Source organism: Oryx dammah, unplaced genomic scaffold (genome assembly GCF_014754425.2).
Source record: "Oryx dammah isolate SB20612 unplaced genomic scaffold, SCBI_Odam_1.1 HiC_scaffold_6, whole genome shotgun sequence".
NCBI classification, from domain to species: domain Eukaryota; kingdom Metazoa; phylum Chordata; class Mammalia; order Artiodactyla; family Bovidae; genus Oryx; species Oryx dammah.
In genome coordinates, this window is record NW_024070190.1 from 17,210,345 (window position 1) to 17,229,928 (window position 19,584).

The 19,584-nt window shown below is 48.3% G+C and overlaps 1 protein-coding gene across 2 annotated transcripts in view; it reads right to left on the reverse strand.

The window, feature by feature from the left end:
* WDFY4 (WDFY family member 4) overlaps nt 1-19,584 on the reverse strand; it is a 247,195-nt gene that overhangs the window by 124,898 nt on the left and 102,713 nt on the right. For both annotated transcript variants that reach the window (XM_040242853.1, XM_040242852.1), the window contains exons 26-35: nt 18,680-18,841; nt 18,018-18,109; nt 15,887-15,986; nt 13,701-13,906; nt 12,760-12,929; nt 10,589-10,714; nt 6,205-6,369; nt 3,393-3,596; nt 2,573-2,687; nt 1,185-1,342 (exon numbers count right to left, since the gene is read on the reverse strand). In XM_040242853.1, coding sequence (XP_040098787.1) covers nt 1,185-1,342; nt 2,573-2,687; nt 3,393-3,596; nt 6,205-6,369; nt 10,589-10,714; nt 12,760-12,929; nt 13,701-13,906; nt 15,887-15,986; nt 18,018-18,109; nt 18,680-18,841 — 1,498 coding nt within the window. The remainder of the gene's footprint in view (nt 1-1,184; nt 1,343-2,572; nt 2,688-3,392; nt 3,597-6,204; nt 6,370-10,588; nt 10,715-12,759; nt 12,930-13,700; nt 13,907-15,886; nt 15,987-18,017; nt 18,110-18,679; nt 18,842-19,584) is intronic.

Consider the following 19,584-nt stretch of genomic DNA (forward strand, 5'->3'; position numbering starts at 1 on the left):
GGGCATCGGCCCCACTGTCTCTACCAGGCATGAAGAGGAAGGAGAGGGGCTGTCCTGGATCCTGCTGCAGGGAACACACCGGGAGCTGCGGGCACGAGCTTCTGGAGGCAGATTTCAGCTTGCAAGAGAAAGTGCTTTCCAAACATCACAGCTGTCCTGCTGCCTTGAACTCCCTTACACCACAGAGAGCTCCTCACAAAAAAGTGAATGGCCACTTGTCAGGAAAGGTGTCCAGAATGAAACAGGAAGCAGCAAGGACCAAAACAGAGTTCAACTCTGGCTTCTGAGATTTTATGAATCTGTGTGTGTGCATGTGTGCACACATAGAATAAAGAATGTGTACACATGCGCACACACACAGATTTACATATAAGCACGTGTCTGCAGGCATGCATCGACATGCGTGGGTATGTATGTAGATCGAGAGAGAGCGAGAGAGAACACATACAAGAAAAATAGGACCAGATAAAAACAGACTCTGGCTTCAATTTCAGGAAGGCCCAAATACGACAAACGGAACTGGATTTTATAGGAGAAAATGAAGTAGAACTTTTGGCTGTAAAGACCTTTTTGACCGTTTGTTGATGAGGAATAACAATAATTAGGCTGAAATCCAATACTTTGGCCACCTGATGTGAAGAGCTAACTAACTGGAAAAGACCTTGATGCTGGGAAAGACTGAAGGCTACAGGAAAAAGGGGAGACAGGCTGAGATGGTTAGATAGCATCATCGTCTCAATGGACGTGAATTTGAGCAAACTCAGGGAGATAGTGGACAGAGGAGCCTGGTATGCTACAGTCCACGGGGTCGCAAAGAGTCAGACACGACTTACCAACTGCACAACAGCAACAACAAAGATTAAACTAACATTCACAGTAAAAATCCCAAGCGGGTGTGCAGCGTCTAGGCGAGGGCAGAGCTGAGGCGCCCGTGCAGCAGGCTGTGGCCCTGAGCACTGAGACGCGTCTCAGGCGGTCCAAGGTGAGAACACTGCAGGGTGCTACCCAGCCACTAAGCGCTACCTGGGCGGTAAAGGGCCTCCCCTTCCTCCCGCCCATCTCAGATTCTGTTTCCAGGAAGGACAGCAGCTCAGTCTGGACCAAGTGGACAGCAATCAGCAGTGTGCCATACAGACACCTCCTCAGCAGGCGCCTTACCACCACGGCCAGTGTGAGGCTCTTACCGCCATGATGTGCTCCGTGATGAAGAGAAGGATGTGTCTGGGGTCTGCTGAGAACATCCCACTGTACAGCTTCTCCACCAGCTTCTGGATGAAGTGGGAGATGTTGGCAAGTGAAGGAGCAGCTGCAGCTTCTGCATCCGGCTGAGGCTCTCTACTGCCTGGAGGAGGGGGGAGGGCGACAGACCAAGGCTGAGAAATCAGCCGTCTGAATTGCCCTCTTTGCACAACAGTCTCCAAGCTCCTCTTGGGAACCAGCCAGGTCTTACTCACCTCTGTACATCTCATTGTAATCTGTGTATAACCGTTGCTTCAAAAACGGGATCTTATACGCTGTAGGTACCCAATGAATACATGTTTATTCAAAGTGATATTGAACAGTCAGTGATATGAACCAAGTGGGAGGAGGCAAGTGAGGAGCAGCACGTCTTCCAGTGACCATTTGGAAGAAGAGAGGATGAGAATTTAAGGCAGAGGCAATGGGAATGCTGTCATGGTGACCCAAGTCCCTGCTGTTACGTGGGGAAGAGGATGACGCTGTAAGGTCAGATCACCCATCTGTGCTCAGCAACACAGCACGCATTCAGACATGGATGCATCTCAGTTAATTCTCAGTAACAACCCTCCAGGTTACCCACGACCGTCCTCCTCACTCACATGGCCCGGCCTCTGCCTGGAGTAACGCCACCGTCCAGTCATAGAGCCACGCTCAGAACTGGGCACCAAGCTTACACTTTTCATCACTCCACTACCCTACCACACTCAGATAGCTCAGAAAACCAAACGTCAGGGTCTCCTCACTGTGGGGCAAGAGGAATCCGGGATACCAGTCATGTCACTAAGGAGTCCATGGCTCAGGAACCACGGAAAGGACTTTCGTACAATCTTGTTGGGAAGTTATAGCTGCCCCAGACCCAAATGTTCTGAATGAAGTTTCAATTTGAACTTCTTTGGGGCAATGGCAGCATCTTCATCCAGGTTCATTCATTTAAGAATTGTTTACTGTGCCCAGGCACAGGGGAGCAAAAGAATGTTCAATTCAGGTGGACATTTTGACTCCCCTCATAAGAATAAAACTTTATACTGAAGCTAGAGGATAACTGATGTTAGCTCAGAGGACAGGACTTTCTGCTCTGATTGAATCAGGATGGCAGGGGTGACGTGGAAAGTAGTAAGAAGGCCATTCCAGGGGTCTCCGGGCAGAGTCACTGAGCTCTTATTGCAGACAGGTGGAGGGCAGGATGCTGTGGTTCCTAAAGCATCCTCAGTCCTGCAGCCTAGTCTTCCTCTAGGGTTCTGGGATCAGCAGTTGGCAGGAGGTGGCTTCTTACTCAGCTGTCAGGAACTTTGTGTCATAAACCAGGAGGAAAAAGTCATCCATCCGCACTCACCTCTCAGCGTCGATGCATGACCTCCATTCATCACGTGAAATATTTCCATGGTGGAAAGCAAGATCTCAGACTGAAAGTCCCGCTTCTGTTGACTGGTGGCATTGTCTGGAGAAGCCTGGAAGCAAACCCTGAACTGGACACCAGCCACATGGCCATCATTTCCACTTAGTCCCTCTCCTGGTCCATATGCTAACGCTGCAGCTGCTGGGGGTGTGCACAGCCAGCAGCTCCCAGGTGCCCCTTCTCTGGGGCATTGCCCTCTGCTGATCCAATTGCTTCACCCAGGAGGCAATGCCCACTTCCCAGGACAAGTGGTGGTGGTGGGGGCAACAGTTAATGACCACCTTGCATGTGCCTCAAGGTGGGCAACTCTGGGATGCGGATAGAGCACACCTCAGCTCCCCTTGGAACCAAGCTACTTCTGAAGCCAGGTCCGCCTAGTTTCTCCCTCATCCTCCTCTACATCCCTTCTCTGCTTTCCTGAGAGCACTGCCCCCAGTATATCACTTCCAGAAAATCTCCACCTCAGACTCCGTTTCTAGAGACCTGGCTAAGACCCGCCGTCATTTCTCTCTCCACCTGCTGCTTGGTGAGCTCCCTCTGCTGGGGACCACGGCTCCCCAAAGGTGCCCTCCCCCCAATCACCGAAGTCCCAGGAGACGCTCCTGACCGCCCACCGGCTGGCATGGACATGCTTGGGTGAGCTCTCTCAAGAGACTGGCCCTCGGGGCTCTTTGGGCATACCCCACCCTCTTGGTGCCCACACCCTCCCCGGTCTGTTCCCACAACACAGGCCCGAATGATGCTCTTTCTAACCCACCTCCAGGAGCACCTCCAGGGGCATCCACTGCTTGGGGTTTGGAGCCCCAAGCAAGAGCTCCCTCAAGAGCAGCTGCATGAATTCCTTCAGCTGCTTCCGGGTGGGATGTGACTCAGCAGGAGCCGGTAGACCCTCCGCGGCGTTGTCACCTTCAGCCTCGGCCTCGGGGCTGCTGGTGTTCTGGGCAGACTCACTCACGGCCCCCTCAAAGACAAGAGAACACCAGCATGAGTTGCCTGCCCTGCCCCAAAGCACTCTCACATCTGACACGGGCACGGTGGGATTCTCATCAAACCACTGACACGTAAGGAAACGGAGGCTCCGAGGAGGTAGGCGGGCTCAGAGGTGGCCTGCTGTGGCTTCTGAACCTGTGGTGGGCAGAAGCTGGGCACAGAGCTAGAGAGACCGGCAGCACTCAGCGAGGAAGCCCAGGATGTGTCCCGGGCAAGGCATTTCCCTCCTCGGTGCCGTGGCTCCCCATCAGTCAAGTGGTAATGATGGAAAGGAACACACAAAGACGGGCGAGAGTGAGATGAGAAATCTTGCCTGCAGCGTGCCTGGCCCTGGTGTACAGTCAAGAGAGCTGGTCCCCACCTTTCTGTGGGGTCCTCACCTTTACTGCCTGCCAGGCTCTGATGCTGTTGGCATCAGGTGGAAAGAGAAGTGGGGCTGGAGCCAGTCTGACATCCAAGACCCGGAAGTCCGTGGTCTTCACTTTCTCAGTTTTACATTACAAAAATATTGGGAGATAAATGTGATGGGAGTCATTGGCCCAGATACGTCTGGGAAGACATGGAGATGCTGGGAGGCCAGATGACACACCCAAGGACATGCGGCCAGGGACTCCTAACTCCTGGCCCATGAACTTTTCATGCAAGTTCATCTGCTGGCACCTCCCTTGGCTCATTCATAAAATTAATGCAGCCGTTCTTAATTAAGCTGTAAAATGAACTTAATGGCACCTAGGGAGGTGGTGACTGTATTAATTAGCTCCACGCGGCCTTGGCTGGAAAGATGCTATATAAAATTGTAGCAAATAGAAATCCTTTAGGCCACTTGCCTTTTGCACAAAAACAGGTCTGTCACATGGTCTGTGCAACAAAGGACTTTGGAGCTGACTTGGAGCTGAAAGGAGGCAAGGAGGTGCTGGGATAAGAGTTCTGGCACCAGGGCCTGTCTGGTCACCAGGTAGACTGGGAGGTGACCTTGGGCCAGGCTCTCCCTCAGGTGGGAACTACTGAGTGTGAGGAGGAAGAGCCCTGGGTCAGGATATGCTCTGTGGCTACTGGCAGGGAGCTGGCTGGAACCCCAACTCAGCAGATGGCGAGCCTGGCCTGTGGGCATAGGGGCTGACATGGGCAGCCCCTAACTCAGAATGGCAGCCCACCAACTTAAGGCCCTGTCCTCCTCCAGGTGAGGGAATGGTGAGGGGCAGTCTGTAGAGCCGTGCTTCCTCCCTGCCTGGCCGGGGACACCTAGCTTCTGGGCAGAGGTCCCATTCCCCACCCCCTCCAGTGCTGCCTTTGATCTTTTTTACATCTTTTTTTTTTTTTTTTACTTACTTTTCCAGTATGTTGCTTTAGTTGATATTAACCCATCAAAACATTTTATCTTTTTGCAAATTTTCTGGTCTTTATAGGTAGTCTTTTTATTAAAACTAAACACTTAAATTTTATTAGGTCATTTATTGTTATTTTAAACTGACTGATGGAAACTAATGGGTTCGGGGTGAGAGACGAGGGGTAAATCTTGGCTTAGTCACCTATGAATCACATAAGCTGCGGCCTGTTTCATCTCCTCGACCCTTTCCACCCTTTCGTGAGATGGGTCTCATGGCCCCACTAACCTGGGAGGGAGCTGGTCAGGGGAGCTTCACCTCCCTGAATCTCGCGTCCACCTTTAACACCTCCTGCACTGGGGCCTGTTAGGGGATGTGAAGCACCAGGCTCAGGAGATGGAGGCTGGCACCATGAATGCACTTCTAGAAAAGCTTCGCTAAAAGAACATATTCATCCACTTGGCCATTTAGCAAATAATTATGGAGCAAACATTACTTGCCCTCATTGTGCTTGGTATGACTTCTGGATCCTCTACTTGCCAATATGCCTAACATATTCCTTTGGTTATAGTTACTGATTTGCAGACAGGAATCGATAATTCACTCTCCTTGGTTGGGTCTCAGCTTCTATTCCACCAAGGCAGGTAACGAGCAGATTTCTGCCCTTCCTCCTCCAGCACCTCCCTTCACGCTGGTCCTCACTTGCTTCTCTTAGTTCCCAGATGCTCCGCACTCATGAGTCCCCTTGACCGGCTGGGACTGGATCTTGCTCTCAAACTCACTCATGTCTCTTCCCATAGTGGCCTCTACCCCGACACTGACACCTTCTCCTCAAGACCCAGTTGGTCCCTCTGCCCTCCCAGCTGGGCCTCAGCAAGCCCTCTGATTGAAAGGTGCCATGGCCTGCAAATAGAACAAGGGTCCTGCAAAGAAGACTGGGCCCTATGGCAGTTCCACCCCTCCCCTTCCTGGAATGGATTCTGTGGTTTCCTCATGCTCCATGTGTGGGTATTCTGCGTAGATCTGGACTTAATCTACCATCAAATTTCTCATTACTGAGATTCCCGACAACTCAAAAACTTATTGAATCTCAAAGCCGAAAATGACCTGAAGCTGGACCTCATAAAGAGAAGGAAAACTACTGGAGCTGTTTACTTAGGGTTTTGGCCAGGTTGACTTAAAATGCATTTTCATTTGGGGAGGGGTGTGAAGGCATTTTGTTCTCGACCGGGGCAAGGCAGAGGTGTGTCTTACCTTCTGGGTTCCCAGGGGGAAGGTGACTGCAGCCAAGGTCTGGAGGAACTCCGGGGCCCGCCAGGCTGGATCCTGGGGGTAGGTGCTGTGCACAAGGCCAAGAAACTGCAGCACACTGGCCGGGAATGTCCGTTCCCAGGCGCTGTCTCCGGAACCTGTCGAGGGCTGAGGACATGCTTCGTGAGAGGCAGCACGTGGGGGCTGCATAGGAGCCAGAGGACTTGAGATCTAAAGAGAAGACCTCCTTTCTGAGCCTCTCAAGAAAACGCCTTATTGCAAGACTCCTAGTAATAATATGACCTATTTCTCAAGATTGTCGTGAGAATTAAATGAGACATTTTAGTGCTTCAAGCTTACCTTCACAGTGACTAGTACAGAGTAAATATAGAAGAAGCTGGGAGATAAGGTCAGATATAGAGGATTTGGACTTTTGGAAGAATTTGATCAGGCATCCCCTGAAGGTGCTTAGGCAAGGCACCAGGCTGGATCCCGGGGGTAGGTGCCCCAGAATGAAATATTAATGCCGGACACACGTGTTTCCACGGTGCTCTCGCTCTGTGATCCTGCCTGAGTGAGTTAACCTCCACAGCATCTGCACAAGGAAGAAAACGCTGTCTGCTCCCAAGGAGAGTTACACACAGCAGAATGGCTAACATCTGCAAGACCAACAATGCTAAACATCGACAAGGACCTGGAGCAACTAGAACCTTCCCAGAATAAGAGCTAGTGAGTGTAAACTGACTCTTCATTTTGGAGACTACTTGGCAATATCTACTAAAACAAAACAAATCATGTGTACAGCTTAACCACAGTTTCATGCTGGGTATATTCTAACAGAAAGAAGTGTGTATGTCCATCAAAAGATATGTAATGTACATAGTGCTTTATTCATAATATTTCCAAATGGAAACAACCCAGAAGGAATAAATGCTGCTCCATTATCACAATAAAATACTACTGAACAGTAAAAAAAAAAAAAAAAGGGGGAACTACGAACATATAAAACACAAGTGAATTCCACTCGTGTTGAGTGAACTCAGTCGTGTCCGACTCTTTGCGACCCCATGGACTATACAGTCCATGGAATTCTCCAGGCCAGAATACTGGAGTGGGTAGCCTTTCCTTTCTCCGGGGGATCTTCCCAACCCAGGGATCGACCCCAGATCTCCTGCAATGCAGGCAGATTCTTTATCAGCTGAGCCACAAGGGAAGCCCTGACTGAAAGAAGTGAGATGCAAAAGGGTACATACTGTAGGATTCCACTGATACCAAGCTTAAGGAAGCAAGCAAACCTATGGTTACGACCGTGCAAGGGAATAACAGCAAGCAAAGCAAAGTTATAAGCATGATAGATAAACTGAGAAAGATATTAACTACAATTCTATTTCTGATCTTCTCTTATCCTTTCAGTTTTTGCCTTTTAGCTTTTGATGCTTGTCTAACATATTTGGTAAATGATGCTTTCATGGCAGGTAGCTTCACTGGAAAATCCCACGGACGGAGGAGCCTGGTAGGCTGCAGTCCACGGGGTCTCGAAGAGTCGGACACGACTGAGAGACTTCACTTTCAATTTTCACTTTCATGCATTGGAGAAGGAAATGGCACTCCACTCCAGTGTTCTTGCCTGGAGAATCCCAGGGACGGGGGAGCCTGGCGGGCTGCTGTCTATGGGGTCACGAAGAGTCAGACACGACTGAAGCGACTTAGCAGCAGCAGCAGCAGCAGCTTCACTGAAACAAAGTCTGCCTCTGACTTCGCTTTTGTTATGTGTTTGTTAGATCCCAGAAGACTGTTCAAGGGTCACATCTGTTTTACAACAGTTAACCGTTTTATGTTTGCTATTATAGAGTGAATGTTTGGGCTTGTTTTTCCTTCTGTCAGCACACTAGGTATTTTCTTCATTTTAAATGCTTTCATATTATTTCATTGGTTTGCTTTTTCTAAATCGCATTGATTTAAAAACTAACAAACTTTCTATGCAGCAAAACAAATTTTTTTCAGCTATCCTCAAATTAACTGCACATTAGGTCTACAACAAAGCCATGAATAAATTTCCCACAGATGGAAAGTGTAAAGATCACTTGCTTTGACTAGGACAAAAATAAACTGGAAATAAATAACAGCAATTTTTAAAAAAGTTTAACTACACGGACATTGAAAAAGATGAATCAAAAAGGTCTCTTTTTTTAATAAAAAATTTCTTTAAATCTGCAACTGCAGAAACTCTAGAAAACAACAAAATTGAAGATGTCAAATATCAAAATTTTAGAACTAGCCAGAAAAAAATGAAGGGAATGACATATATATTCAAAGTTGTTATTTATAAATCCACAAATCTTCAGCTCCTTAAGTAATAGGATGGGCAAGGTAAAAAAAGAGCATGAACTTACAAATTAAGAATAAGAAGAGGAAAATAATCACAAAGAAAATTAAATGAATTAAAGGAGACCATCTATGCAAACTGAATACTTGGGAAGATTTTTTAAAAATATCAATTACCTAAACTAGGTCAAGGAGACATTTAAAAGCCTAAGCAAGGTGATAATAGAAAAAAATTCAGGCCGAAGCTGTTTTATAGGAATGATTTAAATAATATGAGTCATGGATTTAGCATCTTCTTGAATGAAAGAATCTTTTTTTAATAAAACTAGCATAATACTGATATCGAAACCTGACAACATGTGAAAAAAGAAAACTGAAACCTAATATCATTTATGAACACGACTGCAAAATCATAAATAAAATATTTACAAGCAGAATAAGGAAGCATGCTGAGAGAATAAGAACAGAGTGAGAAAGTGAGATCTGTGCAAGAATGTAAGGAAATCTATTGATATAATTCATCAGAGGTAACTGGTTAAAAGAAAAAAAAACATGTAATCATCTAAATACATGTTAAAAGAGTATTTATTTTTGTATTTATTTTTAACTGGAGGATAATTGTTTTACAATGTTATGGTGTTGGTTTCTACCATACAGCAACATGAATCAGCCCTAAGTATATATATATATATATATATGTTCCCTCCCTCTTGAGGCTGTGAGGACTGGGCCAAGCACATCTGTACAAGACTGTGGGACGCATGTCAAGAGGAATATATACGTATAATGTCTACTGTGACCTTCCTGAGAAGGAGAGCACACGAAGTGCTCCTTGGCCCAGTATCCCACATCCTGGAATTTATACCAAGGAGGCCATCGAACTAGAAAGAGAAGACGTCTGCTCAAGAAAGCTCATTACAGACTTTTTATAACAATGAATGTTCCAAGAAACAATACAAATTTCCATCTACAAATAGAGATGATTTCCAACAACATGTTGGGGGAAGAAAGGCAATAGGAAACACGTGGCTTCCCTGGTGGCTCAGACAGTGAAGAATCTGCCTGCGATGGGGGAGACCTGGGTTCAGTCTCTGGATGGGGAAGATCCCCTGGAGAAGGGAATGGGTATCCACTCCGGTGTTCTGGCCTAGAGAATCCCATGGACAGAGGAGCCTGGCAGGTTACAGTCCGTGGGGTCGCAACGAGTCAGACATGGCAGGGTGACCAACACTTTCACGAATTTATGTGGTCTGATTCCCTAAGGCCAGGGTATACTCTTAAGTGTCTGAAAAATATTCTACTAAAGTTCACAGTGGTTATCTCTGGTTGGGGGTGCTTCAGGTGATTTTTAATTCTACTTTTGTTTTCTTATTTTAAAGGTAATCATGCATCATTTTACAGAGGCAATTAGGTTTCCACACATATCAAACCTCCAGTTGTCTTTAGAGTCTATAGAATGAAGCCAGAATTTTTCATGGGTGTTCTTGCTCCCTGGTCCACAATCAGTCCTGCTCACAAGTCACACGGCCTTTTCCTGCAGTTCTAAAACAACCTCTCCACCACCTTCAAGGTGGACCTGGAAGGCCTGAATCGAAGGCTGTCCACGTCACGTCTGCAGCTGGCCGGCATATGTCTTCTCTAAGACAGGTCTTTCCTGATGGGTCACTCATGAGAGGCCTACCTGTCCTGGTCGAGGTGTGCTTCTTGAGCAAAGAGGCCCCTGAAGGGAAGGGACCACAGGGCCCCTGAAGCTCTCAAATCTAAGCAGTTGCCCAGAAATGTTCCCTTTGACTGGAGGCCTTAAATCTCCCAGTGAAGGAAGCCAAATGTTTATGGAAAACAGATGTCTTCTGGTAAGAACACATAAACTCCACTGGGGACATTAAGGCTGGGTTTCCCATTGAGCACCTAAGTTGTCACCTTGCCTCTTCTATCAAAAGTTCTGAATAATACCTGCAAAGTATCAGCACTACCAGAAAGCTGCTGGGAAAAGTCAAGGTTGACTGTTCTGGGCCTGTCTTCCCAGCAGAACCCCTCTCAGCATGTGGGGAGCGGGTCTCACCTGCTTCATGGTGGCTTTCAGCATCTCTAGGAGCAGCAGGGCGCCTTCAGTGCACAGCCCTGCCCGGAGGACTTCTTCCCGGTGGTGTTTATGCAAGAGCCACTGAAGCATGGCATCCAGGCTGTCCTGAAAGAGGAGGCAAGCGCTGTAAGAGACCTGGGCTGTACACCAAAGGCACGGGCTTGCCACCCAGTATGCCATGCTTCTCTGGGGGCCCCAGTGAGAAAGACGAAACATCACAGTAGCAGCCCAGGTGGCTGGTCCGTTGGAGGAATTTCAGCCCACTGATGGAGCGTAAGGGAAACACACATGTCTAAGATAGGCTGAAGACCCACCAGCAACTGGCATCGGGTCTGCCATCAGCAATACTCAATCTCCCAATCAACTTTCATGAATTTTTGTAAGTGAGATTGCAGGAAAGATGACAAATTCAAAGGCTTTTGGGCAAGTGCAGTCAGAGAGAGCATGGGGTTGACAAGCAGGACGATCTGACTTTGCTTCTTTAAAAGCTGGGCTTATGCAAGCTCTTTAGCCACTTGGCAGTTCAGTTTCCTTCTCTGTGAATGGAAACTTCCATTATCTGCCCCATGGGATTGTTATAAATATCAAGTGAAATAAAATATGTGAAACATCTGTCACAAGTCCTGACATTCAGCAAATGTTTGTTTCCTGAGCCACAGTATAGGAAAAAAACACACATTTTCGATGAATTTATCAAAGTATGTGAAGAACTTGATTCTGAAGTGTGACGTGTGATACTATTAACATATATCAAGATTGAGATAGGGATATGCAAGAGGTGAATTTTTCAGTCCTCGGCAAAACCGTGCCCCTTCAATGATGTCTATACAGTGCAGTTTAACTCAAGTCTATCAGGACCAAGAAACAATTTCTGGGTCTGTTTATCAGGTGCTCAGGAGGCTGAGCAGGAGGCGGGGTCTGTAACTGACGTGCTCAGCGTCTACGGAGAGAAGCAGCCGTAAATGCGCTGGTGCCATACAAGGTGAGGGCGTGATGAGGCCTGAGAGAGAAAGGTTCCCGCTGTCTAGGGGTTCTCAGCCCGAGGTGGCATCTGAGTGGAGAAATGAGGGAAGATAGCTTTCCAGGAAGGTGAGATGGGAGAGGGCTCCTTAAAGGCCCAGGGCAGGCAAGCGCAAAGCAGGTGGTCTTACTGGGGAGGTGACTTGAGGATCACAGCACACAGGGCCAATAAGAAAGGAGGATGGGCTGGGAGACAAGTGAGATCCCAATCAGGGAGGGGCTTGATGCTGCCTGGGGACTCCAAACCTGATCCCACAGGAACAGGAGCCAATGAAACCTTGGATTTGGTGCAAGTCAGTGAGCTAGTGAATAAGAAGCTAGTGAGAAGGTCCCCACAGTGAGTGGAGACTCCTCTTTGGAGGAGGAACAGGGGAGCGATAAACAGGACAGCAGTTGGTCAAGAGTGTGAGCCAAGGGGGCAGCTTCCGGTTTTAGGTGGGACATGATTTATCATACTTAGGGTCAATGAGGAAAGGATCAGTAGAAAAGGAGATGCTGAAAATATAGAGAAAGGACAATAAGGCAAGCAGTCACTTGGGAAAGGCATGGCAAGGAACACAGTTCAGCCTTCAAAAGGTGACCTTTGCCAGCGACAGTGAGAGAAGGTAATAAAGATGGTCTTGGAATACACAAGTGATGGAAGGTGGAGTCCTGAGGCAATGCTCCTTCCTGGGGGCCTCCATGCTACTGTGATGCAGGTCATCTGAGCAAAGGGTACCTGTGGGCTAGAAGACTCGGGGCATGTAAGGCTCACACTAGATTGCGGGGGAGCAGGGGCATTACTAAGGTACAGGGACATGCTTCTTTGAAGGTGATAGGATGAGGCTCGATGTCTGCGGTGGCAGCAATCCAACCTCCCCATGTTGCCCCCACCATCGTGTGATCTGTCTACCCAGAAGGAGAAAAAGTTAAAAGTGGGACTGATAGGAAACAGAGATCTGCTGGAAGGGACAAGGGAGGCGGAGGCTGAGGAAGTCGAGGATATCTAAAGAGCAAGCAAGGAGGTGGGACTGCCAGGGAAGGAAGCGGGTCAGGATGAGAGTTGGGAGGCATAGAGGGAGGTGAGGAGAGACTTGGGGGACACAGAAACCCAGGTGTGTCACTCCATCCGGAGAGCCCCTGGAGCCTACCTTGGGCCCGTCCATCAGCTCCGTGAGTGGTGTCTGCAGGAAGAAGGTGGACACGGTGAGGTAGACTTCTGGAATATGAACATGGTGGGCCAAAAAGTCACTCAAGACTCGGAACCCAGGAAGCAGGCAGGGGCTCTGGTCAGGCGTTGGATGATGGCTCTTCAGGTTATCTATTGATCAGGGAGAAGGGCACAAAATCCGGTTGAGAACAATTGCTTCTGGTCAACATGGGGATTGGGCCCAAGGAAGGAATTCCCTTCCGCCAACCCATCCTACAGACATGCCAGATGGAAATACGTCATACATATAGAGCACAAGAGTGTGCTCAATAAGAACTTTTCCCCCCATTTCTGATGTGCTCATTCATTCATTCAACACAGATGCTTATGGAGGTAGCAAGCCCTCTTTGCATAGGCAATAAGAATGTAGTGTTCTGACAAAATATACAGAACCCCAGGCCTTCATCAACTACTTACAATGTGGTGGGAGGAACAGACATTACAGAATTAAATACCTAAATAAAAATATGCTTGTAAACTATGATTAAACCCCCTCCCCCCACAAAAAAGAAAGAAAGAAAGAAAGAAAGTGTAACAGGGGTGCTCTAATTGCCATGGGACCTTCCTCTCCTGGAGGAAGTGACATAAAATCGAGACCTAAAGGCTGAATCCACACTAGCCCAGAGAGCTGTGCTGGTGTTGAATGTTGGGGAAGCACCTCTGCAAGAAGGAAAGAGTTAAGGAGACTTTGAGGAGTGGAAAGAAGTCCCCAGCATCTGAAGAGCAGTGAGGCCGTGTGGGGAGGAGTCTGAAAAAGGAAGTCAGAGGTGGGGGAAGGGGTCAAGGTCAAGGTGACGCTACAGCAGGCAATGTGAAGGCGCCTTAGTCCTGGCAGGTCCTCATCCACAGGACCCTGTCTCCTGGAGAGGGCCACACACTCACCCATCACGATGTCCGTGCCCTCGGAGCTGCGCTCCACCCAGGAGCCTGCAGGCAGGCCGTCTTTAAATCGCCCTCGGAGGGAGGGGCTCGACTGAAAGTGCAGCAGCAGCTTCAAGCCCAACACCACCGTGCTGGGGTGCACGTGGGCCTGCATGAAGAGCAGGAACCAGTCGGACCCCAGGTTCAGGAACATCTCTTCTTTTGTCCTGGGTGGGGAAGGGGGTCAATAAATGCTATAAATTATCTCTCAGCCCATAAGCAAATGACATGTCCAGAAAATACAAATAACATCCAGCTTCATTAGTCACCTAGAAGAGGCAGGTTAAGGTCAACATCTGGACATCACTCAGCAAAGTATATATTACATTTTAAAAGATTGGTAATGTTGGCAAGGCTGCTGTGAAAGAGGTGAATTTGCCTATTAATGGCTGAAGCATAAGCTGGCCAAAGCTTTTGAAAGCAACTGGAAACCATGTACCAAATGATAAAGCCCTGCTCACTAATATTCATACTTACACAGTGTCTGGCCACTTGCTAATTACATCAATGTAGTCACATAAAACACATCATGGTTACTTAACTCCCTTTTAAAATACATTGTTCAGAATTAATCTTAATGGAATAGCTCCATATTTATGCATCTTTATTAGTTTAGACAAAAAAAAATGTTTAACTGTCACTTTCAATAATGAACTTTAAAACGATGTGTCTAGAGAATACAGACTTGCTAGAGGGAAGTGGAGGACAGAGAGACGGGAGCCGATGCTCGGGGCAATTGTTCAGCAAAACCTGAGTCTCCTGAGAGCCAGGAAAGGGTCCATCCTGGCTGGGCAGCAGTCTCAGCGCCAGTTGCCAGATTAGGCGAGGTGAGGGCATGGCCACTGAAACTAGGAGTCAAGAGATGGTCCTCTCTTTCAGCCAAGACTTCATTTAGTAATTGGATGACTGGTGAGCTCTGATCATCTTCCCTCATTATGACGATGAAGAGGATGATGGAGGTGACTGTGGTGGTGGTGATGGTGAGCGTAGTTAGCTGTTAAGAGTTTATATAGTATCCCAGGCACCATGCTCAGAGCTATCCATCTATTAATTTCTATCTATGGCTGCTACTATTTTTATCTTCACAAAGATGAGTAGAAGAGAGACATAGAGGGCTTAGGTCACCTCCCTAAGGTCGCCGAGGGCAGAGCTGAACCCAGGAGGTGAAGTTGTCAGAGCCCAAGTGCTTAAGCACTACGTTACATTCCTTTTCAAAAAGGTGAAAAGGTAGAGACTAGCTCATCTCCCGGGGTCAGGAAGATCCTCCGGAGGAGGGCATGGCAACCCACTCCAGTATTCTTGCCTGGAGAATCCCATGCACACAGAAGCCTGGGAGGCTGCAATTCACTGGGTCAGCACGCATGCAGCTCACCTCCAAAGCACCTTCCATGCTCTGCCAGGCACTGATTCTAGAAATCTAGAGACCGTTAAAGCACTATGTACAAGGCTGATTTACTGAGGGGTAACTCCCCACCCTGATGCCTCCCTGCCCAAACCACATACACACTAAAAGTTCAGCTTAGTGAGGGTAGGATCTGGACTGACTTTTTCAGGATGGCATTCTCGGAAGGAGGACAGTGTCTGGCACACAGTAGGTACTCAACAAATAGCTACTGAATTAGTGACCCCAGAGCCGAGATAAAGCAGGCAGTCCAAGAGAGTTAATGGAATTTCATGACTGCGTGTTGTTTTGAAAGTTAACTGAAGGCAGATACTTCTTTTTCCAACTTGGAAAAATAACTGAATGACTAACAGTAAATAGCAGAAGAATTTGGCAAGCCTTTTCCTTGATAGATGTTATTTAGGCTAACCATTTCTCCATTCTATTGTCTGCCAAGTATAGGACATCAAAATCAGTAATTATCACAACTGCCAAGACAATAACAATTACAATATAGCGATGGTGACAAGAAGAGTTTATTGTAATGATACCAAATCTGCTTTGAGTCACTCATGCCCATTTAACATTTGCATCAGAATATCTTAGGGCAAGGTCTGCTTTATTGGGTGGAGAGAATATAATTTTCCTTCTGACTAGTGCAGAAAACCAACTCAGAGATGCTAAACTTTTCATTAAGAAAAGGTTTTAATACTGCACCCTTTATGAAGCAGCCTTGTGGCAAATCACTCTTTCTGGAACTACTTACTCAGAGGACAGATGAAGCTGGGAAGAAGATATTACACTGAGCAACATCTCCAGCAACTGGTTTCTGAGCCAGATTGTCTTTCCAGATGTTTGGCTTCCAGCTACAAAAAAAAGAAAATGCAGATTTGAGAGAAAACGGATGTAAAGAGACATAATATTTGCTGCAGTAGGCAATCATATTCACCAAATGCTTAGTTCTCCCAGGAGTTGAGACATGCATGGGACTTGAAATTTTGGCTTTCAATTCTAGATTTCCATTTAATGCTTAAAAAGAATTTCTGGAAATGTTTCTAAAGTTTCCTTTAACTAGAGATGTTTTTGATGTTCCCCATAGCCCACCCCCCCCCCAAATGATAGGGTCAAATTTTTCTTCCAGTAGAAAGAGTTTTAAAATTATCATGGATGGTAACATTTCCTGAGCACCTACTATGTGCTGGGCATTATGCAAGGCAGTGGCAGCCGAGTGGTGAAGACTATGGTGCTCAGTCTGGGTCTCTGCCCTAGTCCAGGCTTTTGCATGTCTAGGCTGCACTAAAAATAGAGCTTGAACTGCAGCGAGAGGTATGTGGATCCAATGGGAGAAGAAACTCTACTTCTGAAGTGTTACTATGACCTTGAAAGACAAATAAATACTGTCTTTGTAGATATTTAGCTAGATACAAGTTTTAGAAGGGAATCCCCATGAGAAGGAGGGTTGAGTACATAGTATGCTGCTGCTGCTGCTGCTGCTGTTAAGTTGCTTCAGTCGTGTCCGGCTCAGTGTGACCCCATAGACGGCAGCCCACCAGGCTCCCCTGTCCCTGGGATTCTCCAGGCAAGAACACTGGAGTTGGTTGCCATTTCCTTCTCCAATGCATGAAAGTGAAAAGGGAAAGTGAAGTCGCTCAGTCGTGTCTGACTCTTTGTGACCCCATGGACTGCAGCCCACCAGGCTCCTCCATCCATGAGATTTTCCAGGCAAGAGTACTGGAGTGGGGTGCCATTGCCTTCTCCGGAGTACATAGTATACTGTTAGCTAATTATCCACTCATTCAGCCCCTTGGTTGGCCAGTTATTTTACCACCAATTCAAGGCACACAGCATGCTGTAGAAACATAAGTGATGTGGCAGCTTGGGGAAATGGAGTCAGAGTACCCTCTATTTGGATTCTGGCCCCTTCTCTCTTTAAGGTCATAGTCTCTGAGTCTCTGTTTTCTCATCTGCAAAATGGGAATAGCAATTCCTACTTTTCAGGCTTGATCTAAGGATAAGAGCTAATTTATCTGGATTGAGTGACAGCCAAGAGAATCTTTTGTGATAAGAGTGTTCTCTATCTGCCCTGTCTAATGCAGTAACCACTCGCTCCACATGGTTATTCAGCACTTGGAACACGGCTAGTGTGACTGAGGAACTGAATTTTTAGTTGCATTTCATTTCAAAAAATTTAATTTAAATGGCTACACGTGGTTAGAGGCTCCCAACTTGGACAGAGGAGGCCCAGGACAAAGTGGTCAGTAATGGTCCCCTTCACGTCTGCCCCTAGCAGAGGGAATTCAGAACCTGATGCAGCTGCTGTTCTGAATCTGGTTGAGGAGCGAGAGACTCAAAGAATCAAATCACCAGCCTTTGCATGAGAGTAAGCACAGGGACTCCAGCAGCCTAGAGAAGGTGACCTGGTCTGCTCTGTGGGACTGGGAATGGCTGGCCTGGTGGGGTGGGGTGGGGTGGGGTGGGGTAGGGGAGGTGACCCTGCAGAGGGCCAGCAGGGCTGAGCACGGGTGGATGGCAGACCGTCACACATTAGAATGTGGTCAGCGCTGCAGAGCATTGAACCTGAGGCTCGCCAAGGGAGGCAGAGGCTGGGGCGAGAAGGCGCCCGCCCGCCTGCTCATCTCCAGGGAGCTGTTGTCCTGCAGGACTTGGAAGCCATTCCAGGTTGTGCAGGAAGAACACACGATTTGTTTTTATTTGTGGCTCATATAGCTGCGGCCTCGGAAGACAGCACCCGGGAACAGAAACTCGGTTTTCGGGGGGCACCTTCCCCCCCCTTCCCGCAGCCTTGCACTCAAACCGGCCCCGCGGCATGTGCTGTCAGGACCGTTGTGGGTGTGGCCCTGCAGCCGTCAGACTGGCTCCTGGGAAGGTCTTCTCACCGGGCAGGGAAGGGTCCGGGGCTCTGTCCGCACAGATCTGTTTCTCGTTCACCGACGAAGGCTGGAGGGTGTACACCACAAACAGCCCAATTCTGAAGGCAGAAAGAGGACACTCTCAGCTGTGGGCTTGGCCCACGTCTCCCGAGCACCCATGAAGGTTTTCTGCACAGAATCACCCACATGCACGTCAAGGGAGGACTTGAGGGGGAATCGTGTCACTGTGCGGTCAGTGTGATCTTTCCAGAGACTTCTCCAATCTGTCAGATTCATCAGAGAAGCGGACTCTGGCTCTGCCAGGTCAATAGGACAGACGTGGCTGAAATGCCCCATCAGCTGCGAAGTCTGCAGAAGGCAGGTGTGTTGGGCCACTGGCTGGTGAGGGTGGCTGGGCGCACGGCAATTCTAGGGTTCTTGGTAGGTGTGTCTGAGCACCAGGGAGCAGTGAGCCCACAGCCCTGTTGAGGAGTCCAGGGGACCCACCCCTTTTTTCAAGCCATGAACAGAGAAAATGTTTCTAGGAGGTTCCAGGGAAATAGAACCCGCTGCTGCATTGAAGGGCAGTGCTGCGGGGCTGAGTGTGATAAGGAGAGAGCTGGGGCCTTTGTTCCCTCATGAAGCAGCCCTGATGCTCTGCCCTCTCCCCGGGGAAGCTGGCACAATACCTGAGCAAGTCCTGGAGGCTGAAGTGGCCCCTCAGCTGACAGCCCAGGATGTCAATGATGGTGGACATCTTGGAGGGGGTGAGGCCTGGCTCGTTGAAGAGGAAGACGAGCTTGGGAATAAGCTGTACCTGGTGAGCGACTTCAGCACTCCGGGGTCCTTCCCTGGTGAGCCCAGGAGAGAGGCAGCAAAAGCTTTTACTGGAATGAACCAAACTTGCTGTGTTTCTGCTAAAAAGGTTCCACAGTCTGGGTTTGCGCCATGGCTCTCTGACTCTCATGCCCTCCTGGCAACTCGTCAAAATGCTGCCAGACATCCATCGAATATGCGTCTGCCCAGTGCCCCAGTCGCTTGGGGATGAGCCTCTCATGCCCTTCCACCCCCACCCCCACCGGAAACTGCCTTCAAAGACAACCACCAGTTATCGACTTTTAAATTCCAAGCCTCAGGGAAAACGAATGCTGGTCTCAAAAAACGCCGAACAAAGAGAGCAGCCTGGAGCAGGACCACGGAGCATTTCCCAACAGCCGGCTCGCGGCCTCGGCCAGCCCGTCAGCCCGTGTGTCTTCCTGCTCGCCCCAAACCACAAAGTGGATGAACGTGCCGCTGCGAGTCAAAGGGGAGAGAGATGCGATTCAAGCCTCCGCAGCCCCTCCTCAGGTAATCGCAAATACAATTTCCTGTAAATTCTGCTCCCTCAAAGAAAACAGCTCCCAGGGTGAATGTCCGTCTCTTAGGAAACAACAGGTACAGAAAGACAGTGGGAAGGGGGAAAGAAAAGAGAATGAATGTGGATGGATCGCTCCTTCTTGAGCTGTCTTTCAGTACTGCTGTGTTGAATTCTGCCAAGCCCCATATCCCTGATACACAGAAGAGGTAGAACCCGCCAAGAGCCCCATATCCCTGA